We start from the raw sequence: 7,621 nt of genomic DNA, 5'->3' as shown, positions 1-7,621 counted from the left end.
AAACCCTCATGCTTTCTGCACCGGTTCAGTGAAAGGTTTACAGGTTTTGCATGGATTTTAAACCTTAAGAAACATCAGCTTCTCTTATGACATGCCCTGCACTCCCAGACCACTGCCCCCAGGTCCCAGGCCCCAGTATGTCAGGTACGGGATGTTGTGCGGGGCTGGGGGTAGGGGCCAAGCAGCCCCTTGCAGGCTGCAACTCTGCCAGTCTGCAAGAGAAAAGCCACAGTTTCCCATGTTTTTCTCCTTTAAAGGAGAATCCATTTTTAAAGTTGTTGATCCATTTTAAAAGTTTGTTCGTGACCCTTTCGTATATATTCTTGTAATCCTCACGTTGAGAAAGGCTGGCTTAAAGCACTCCTTATTCAGCACAAAGTTATGCCACTACAGGACAGGCTTACCTCTTGATCTGCACAACCCAGCTCCTGGTCAGTTAAGGTGTGGCCACTCTCCACAGATGTGCCACGCAAGTCGAAGCTGTGGCTGCTCCCAACTCCAAGCTAGCACTAAGCCAATCAACATTTCTGTGCCTCACAGCATAAGGCATAACAAGGCCCTAAAATGAGTGCCTACATGGCCTGTTGTACCAATTTAGTTAAGTGGTCGAAAAATAAAAAAATATGAAGTTAAATTAATGCAACTCAGTGAAAGTGCACTCTTCCCTGCCCTGCCCCCAAAACTAGGGGACTTTTAGCGATTTGTTGTTCTTGCCTTCACTTCACTTCCCTTAGAGTGACTTGCACCAAAGCAATTACAATAAGGAAAATATGAGAAGGATCTTCTCAAACCCACAAGGCTTCCAGGATGCTTGTAATTTCACCCAAATGTCCTAACCTTATTCCTCCTTGAATTCCCCCCTCACTTCATCATATTAAATATTGCAAAGTTAACATCTTGCATGTTTTCATCTTTGCTCCATTCACCCAATCTGATTTGTGCAGGAAGATGTTATATGTAGGAGATGCTACATATAATCAATAGTTGATTTGTACGTAAATGGTTTATAGATTTTCTCCTTCCCAAACCCCTTTACCTGTCTCTATGATCATAAAATCCTCAGAACTAGAAAGCTTACTTGGAAAGTACTTTGCACATAGTGGGCCGCACTGCAAATAAATATGAGATTAGCAATCCTATTCATAACTCACTCATAACGCTGGGATTTGAACTTTCCTGTCTTAAGAAGATGCAGATGATCGATATCTTCGTTAGAGCTCAAGCTCTAATTAGAGCTCAAGCTTGATAACCAATATAGTTTTTGAGAAGGAAATGTACTGGAAATTCACACATTTCCTTTAGAAATCCCTGAGGGTATAAACAAACAGTCCAAATTATTGTATCAGTATGAACTGATTCTGATACAAACTGTTATGATATGGCTGTTACATCCACAAGCCTAGCAAAACTGTGGCAATGCTAACCCCGTTTCTTATTCAGGTTTACAGTTAGAGTCACTGAGCTATCCTGTATTGCTTCAGGAGCATGGAGGTGAAACAGTGGCACCGTAACATTGGATGTGTGCTTCTTCCCTATTCAAACATTTTAAAAGTATGTTTGTCCAAAACCAGAGGTCTTAAACTCACTTGGCTACACTGTCCACAGAAAGGTAACTTTATGCAGAAAAACATGAAACCATTGGTTCTCTCTCTCTCTGTCTCTTAGAACGGGCTTACAAACCAATTTTGCTGCCGACACTAAGGAACTGGAAAAGGTTCTGGCTGATGTGACAATGAATTTCAGAAAACGTTTTTTAAATAAATTAGAAGTGAAAACACAGGTAAGCTGACCCTCAGCACCCAGGCACTAGCAGTGTTCGCTGGCTGTAGCTGAGCCTGGTAGATGTGGATTTATTCTCATTTCTACTGTGTGTACTTCATTTTGGAGAAGGCAATCTGTTGCTAATTTCAAAATGTGTTGTGCTTAATTTTGATTTAGAACTTTCTCAATTGCCCAATTTTCAAGGCTTTCGATTACAAACATCAATACCATTTATTTTCAAGCAACAATAGCAACAATGTGTATTGGGTGGCTTCAGGTATTCCAATTTCACCCCTGGCAAAGACCCAATAAAATCAGTGGGGTCACACCAGAGATGAATTTGGTTCTTTAACAAACAACCTGTTTCTCAGAGTTTGTTTAGCTGTATTTATTTGCGTGTCTGCCATCATGATGAATTACCAGCACCCACGTGAAAAACTTATCACAGAAGATTAAACTTAGAAAAAAGTTTATTCTGTGAAAGGCACTTTTTTCAAATGTGTTTTCAGGGGAAAACCTAGGGGGATATTTTATCAGGGAGGCAGCAAAGTCCTCCTATCTTGGGTTTGCCCAGTAGGTCTGCTGACAGCTTGAAATGACAAGTTGTTTATTTTGCTGAGTGGCTTTTCCACGTCCCTTAGATAGGAATTTCCTCAAAGGTGTAATGTGATAAATAGGCAAGTAAGAGTATAAGGAAAGATACCACAGATGGTTTAGGGATTGTATTTGGATGTGAAAAGTGTATGCAGTGATCAGAAGGAAAAGAACTTTGTGGGAAAAAATAAGGAGGAAGACTGGGATTTGATCACATTATTGAAATACTTTTAGTGTGTCAGAAAGGAGTTTCTCTCTTTAGTTACAGAGAATAAACTACAGGACACAAGGGCTGCCAAGATACAGCTTGGCAAGTGAAATAAAACCTTGAATAAAGCCTTTAGACAAAGCCCAGGTCCAACGCCCTCTAGAGCCAGTGAACTTGCCACTGATATCAGTAGGCTTTGAATGAGGCCCGTTATGGATGATCAGAAAAGAACAAAGTCAAGAGACTTAAGCAAGTTTTTAAACCATTTAAAAATTATATATGATGATGACATTTAAAAAAAGAGTTTTTGAGGCAGCACAATGCAGGGATAGCTACGTTCCAGATGGCTGGGAACACAGAGGGAGGACTTCACCCGGAGTTACTTGGGGGGACTCACAAGGAAAGAGCTAGGAAAAAACAGACTGGCAGGCAAGTTGGGGGTGGGTATAAAGACAATATTAAAGAGGAAGGAAATTTTGAACTTGACCCTCAAGAGAATCCCTACCGGGAGCCACAGGAGGTGTTTGGGTTAGGACGGTGCTCCTTGGTATAGCTGCGTGAATTCTGGAGAATTCTGGAGAACTTACGAGATGATGAGAAAAACCCCCTCAGTGGTTAAAGGGAGGACAGGAGGGCATGGGGGTGCATGTCAGGAGCATCCTATACCCTGGGCAGCTTAGCAACGGGGAGGAGGACCGGGCTGAATTTCTGGCTTAGCCCTTGGCATGAAGACAAGAAGGGAAGATCTGCAGGCAGATGTGCCGAGCCCAGATCAATGATAGAAGAGGATTCAAATGAAATCCCCAGGCAGCAGAGGTAGCCATCTCACAGGAGAGATTTGCCCTATCATATCTTGATTTCTTTCTGGATGACACCTGAGTACAGAGGCATGGGAAGTGAGTTTCTGGGCTAGCTTCCAGCATGTTTTGCTCTGCATAATGGATCACACCCTCAGATGGTGCAGATCAGTGAGGACAGTGCTGCCATGTCAGCTGAGAACCTGGTATATTATGTGAAGAAGCAGCAGGCATCGGTGGGCTCTTACAGGGCTCAGTCAGCTGCTCTTACATGCCACTTAGGCTTCCTGTGATTAACATTTTAATTTGCCTCTTCATCCTGAAGCTTTCACCAGCTGATGCAAAGGGTTTTCATTCATCTAAAAAATTACAGTTAGGGAATTAAAGAAACCACAATGCAGGGAAATCCACCATCCATCCTTAATACCTTAGCCAAGTGAAGCATATGCCAAAACCGAGGCTCTGCTCTCCTTGACATTAAACAGTGGCTTCTCACTGATCCCCCTAGAAATCTGTGCTGCTACAAAGTACATGTCTCTGAGCAGTACTTGTGTATAACTCATAACCCAGGTCTGCTTTTTTTTCATGCCCAAAGCCCTAGCTGACTTCTATGAGAGCTTTGGGTTCACTGAATTAAGGGCTGGGCTCAGAAAGCTACACACCCAGGGGATTCTTTTCTCAGGGGACTTAGGAACCTAAGGGCAAATTTAAAAAAAAGGTAACTCATGCTTACAGTCCTAAGTCTTGAACGTCTGTGGAGTCTAGGCTCTGAGGGCCAGGTGTTTAGAGGTATTATTTAGGCACTTAAAGAAACAGGGAGGTGCCTACTGGGTCTACTGGGTTTGGAAAATTACCTAGCCTGTTATGTGGAACAGCCGTTGGATAAAATTCATGCATTTGTTCATACATGCCCCTCTTCAGTAAGTGACTTACCACAAGGCCTGAGAGTCACACTCACTTTTACTTCATCGCTCCAGCCCAATGACTCTTGGATTCTTTCCCACACAGTAGCCTGGCTTCAACAGGAGAGACGGTGAGTGCCTCTCCCTTCAGCAGTGCCCTCACAAGGCACTTTCTAGTGAGGTGGGAGCTAATCCCTCCAGCAGCAGTGAATGGAGTCTGGGCTTTCAAACCCCAAGCGAATGTTCCTCACAACTGTGTAAAATGCTCCCGCTCTATGTAGGGCTTAATCTGTGGGCACGTCTACACATGCATTACTGTACCATAGCTACAGTGCGTTAAATTTAGTACCTGTAATACTAAATAATCAGTGCTGTTGGACAGTAGTGCCAGCACACATTTTTACATGATGCTAATGCACAGCACACTAATTCTACTGCGCATTAGCACAGCTTTCACCACGACATGCTAATGCTCAGTAGAATTAGTCTACTGTGCTTCTAGCATCTTGTGTAAACGTGCCCTGTTACATGTACTCTGAGATGCCAGTGGATCAGGAGAAAGAGGCAAAGGAATGCTTCAGTCATGGATTCAGGTGGGAATGCAACTGAGGAGCCTGTGGAGCGTAGACACCTCCAATGTTAGGCGACTGCTGACCAGTGACTTTCAGGATCACAGGTTTGGGCTGAGAGGCTCAATTCTGACTCCTAGTTTAAGTGCCTAAGTCTTTTGATGGATCTGGCCCCAAAGTCACTTGGAAGAATGTTAGCCTGTATGCTCATGTGTAGTCTGAAAAGTGCCCTGTACACCAAGCAGACACAGTAATTGTTATTAAGCAATATTATGACTAGGTTTTACTATTGTAATATTAGTGAATTGGTCTTTTCCAGCCACTATTTAAGAAAATTCTTACCAAAACCTGGGTATCAAGCAATGAAATTTTGAACTCAATACTGTCAACCGCTGTCCAGTTCTCGCAAGACTTAATCTATTTAAGGGAGCCTACCAAAAAGGTATGTATTCCTTCCCTATGCAGTTGCCCTGGAGTTACAGCAAAATGCCATGTACTCCCTTCCAGAATAAAGACTGACTTTGAAATGGGAACTCTCATTTGTGTGTGTTTGCGCGCGTGCATGCATGCACAAGAGAGAGAGAATGCAAAGATACATGTATATCTTTTTATGTCTGTACATAAAACTCAACATAAATAAGAATTGCTTATCTGAAAGTTTGCAAGGTCATTATCTTGCTTTGTTATGGAAATAAGTATCATATCCTTTCCTTTTTAAAATTTAAATAAGGGAATTGGTTTCATTAAAGAGGAGCCAAAAGCACTGGTTAATATTACTCTTTGAATGCAGTGATTACTTTAGCATGTTATACACTCCATATATATCTATACAATTGTGAAATTAGAGGGTAAGTAACAATAGCTCTAAATTTAAAATCTGCAGACATCATCCAAACCTATTATTAACCAGTCCCAAATGTCCACATTTGCTACTGAAGAGCCAAATTACCAACATATAATCACGGACCATTTTGGAGTAGAGACTGCTGGTAATTATACAGCTCTTCTTTGTTCCCTCTCTTAGCTTCTTGCCTCGATAGAAAGTGATGGAAGGGAACACAAGCCGTGTGTTTGTTTCAGAACCATCTGCGCACTGTGCTGAATGCTTTTCTTGAGTGCCACTCAGGATAGACTCCTAAGCCTGCAGTTTAGTATGCAATGATTAGCATACTCAGCTCATGAGTCTCACCTGCCTCTTTGGTTATTGCCAGGGAATTAATGAGCTCCCTACCCTCAGACTCTCTCACGCTCCATTTTTCTGCATTTTTTTTTTAAATCAGGATTTTCTGCGCGACATTCACAGGTGCTTGGTGAGAGAGTACATTGCACAGGCCATCAAACCAAGAAAAAAAATGAAACGCTCCCGGCGGGAGGACGTGAGCAAAAAAATGAAAGAAGAAGCCACAGTTATAACAGAGACACTCAGTGAGCTGGTAGGTAGATCCTCTCGTTGCCTCATTAAGCACTTTTCCTCCAGCTGGTGGTATCATGGTGCCTTGATATAAGACACTACAGAGCACAGGGGAAAGCTTTAGGGGTCTTGTTCATTGGGCCTATGTTTACAATAGGGAAAAATTCTTAAAATCCATCAGTACAGGCAGTCCTTGACTTACAGCGTTTCAAGTTACAACGTTTCACACATACAACGTTTATAAATTGACACCCTGTTTCAACTTTACAATGCCAGTTTCAACTTATAACGCTTGATCTGACGCAATGCCATGCCAGCGAACGAGTTCGCTGAATCGCTCATCTCCCTGGAGAACATCTGTCCAAACTTCCTTGGACACTTCGTTTAAGAAAGCAGACAAGACTCCAGAAAAACCTGCAGCCAAGACTCCTGAGAAGACTCCAGCCAAGAACCCTTCAAAAAGTCTAACCAAGAGCCTTTCAAAAAGTCTAGCAAAGTCACCTCAAAGAAGTCCTTGCAAATCAATGATTGCTATTTACAATATAAATATATTAATGTAGCTATATTACTCATCTATAATTGATTGAGTACAAAATTCTGGGGTATTTTTGGTGAAAATAGGGTATCAGGCCTTGTTCAGGAACCAATCCCCCTTTTATAACATTGTTTCTTATGAGAAAATTGGTTATGAGTTGCAACATTTCGACTTAAGATGCAGTTTTCAGGAATCAATTGTGTCGTAAGTCCGAGGACTGTCTGTATTGCAATCACTAGTTCAGCTCAGCCAGTAGCTCTAGTGGTCACTGGCTGCTGTTGCCAAGGCTCAGTAGCCAAGGCTCCGGTGGTCACTGGTTGCTGTTGTTTTTATTTCTGTTACTGGAGTGCTTAGGTTCTCCCATCATGGACTAATGACCCATTGTGCTAGGTGCTGTACAAACACAGAACTAAAATATTCCTTGTTCTAGAGAACTTGCAATGTAGGCACAAGACAAGAGATGATGGAGCGGCACAGAGAGACAGGAGAACACAAGGACATAATGGGACAGGACTGGTCAGCAGGACAGACTGTAGCCACAGCGCATCACCCTCCTAACCACTGTCAAGCTTTCTATTAGCCACGTGGCAAAGGAGAGTTTTAATGAGGGCTCTGAAGGAAGATGATGAAAGTAGCTTTGTGGAGACTTGCAGGGATTTCCTCCTACTTAGGAAGGGTGGCAATTTAAGTGCTCCTATCAGTGCTGCAGCTGATGGAGATAAAGCAGGGGTAGCAATGGTGAGACCCAGTAGAAAAAATACTCTGGTAGGAAGAAGGCCAGGGGAGTCAGAAACTGGGGCCTTGCTAGGTGACCCTTCAGTCTTGGGGAGGTGAGAAGGAATTG

General features: G+C 42.7%; 1 protein-coding gene across 3 annotated transcripts in view; it reads left to right on the top strand.

Annotated features, from left to right (window-relative positions):
- EXOC3L4 (exocyst complex component 3 like 4) overlaps positions 1–7,621 on the top strand; it is a 65,855-nt gene that overhangs the window by 40,566 nt on the left and 17,668 nt on the right. For all 3 annotated transcript variants that reach the window (XM_019518524.1, XM_019518525.1, XM_019518526.1), the window contains 3 exons: positions 1,666–1,780; positions 5,151–5,273; positions 6,112–6,264. In XM_019518524.1, coding sequence (XP_019374069.1) covers positions 1,666–1,780; positions 5,151–5,273; positions 6,112–6,264 — 391 coding nt within the window. The remainder of the gene's footprint in view (positions 1–1,665; positions 1,781–5,150; positions 5,274–6,111; positions 6,265–7,621) is intronic.

The sequence above is a fragment of the Gavialis gangeticus genome, unplaced genomic scaffold (assembly GCF_001723915.1).
Source record: "Gavialis gangeticus isolate Ggan-Ray unplaced genomic scaffold, GavGan_comp1, whole genome shotgun sequence".
Classification (NCBI taxonomy): Eukaryota; Metazoa; Chordata; order Crocodylia; family Gavialidae; genus Gavialis; species Gavialis gangeticus.
Note: the sequence above shows the minus strand (reverse complement) of the source record. Positions and strands in the feature narration are given on the sequence as shown.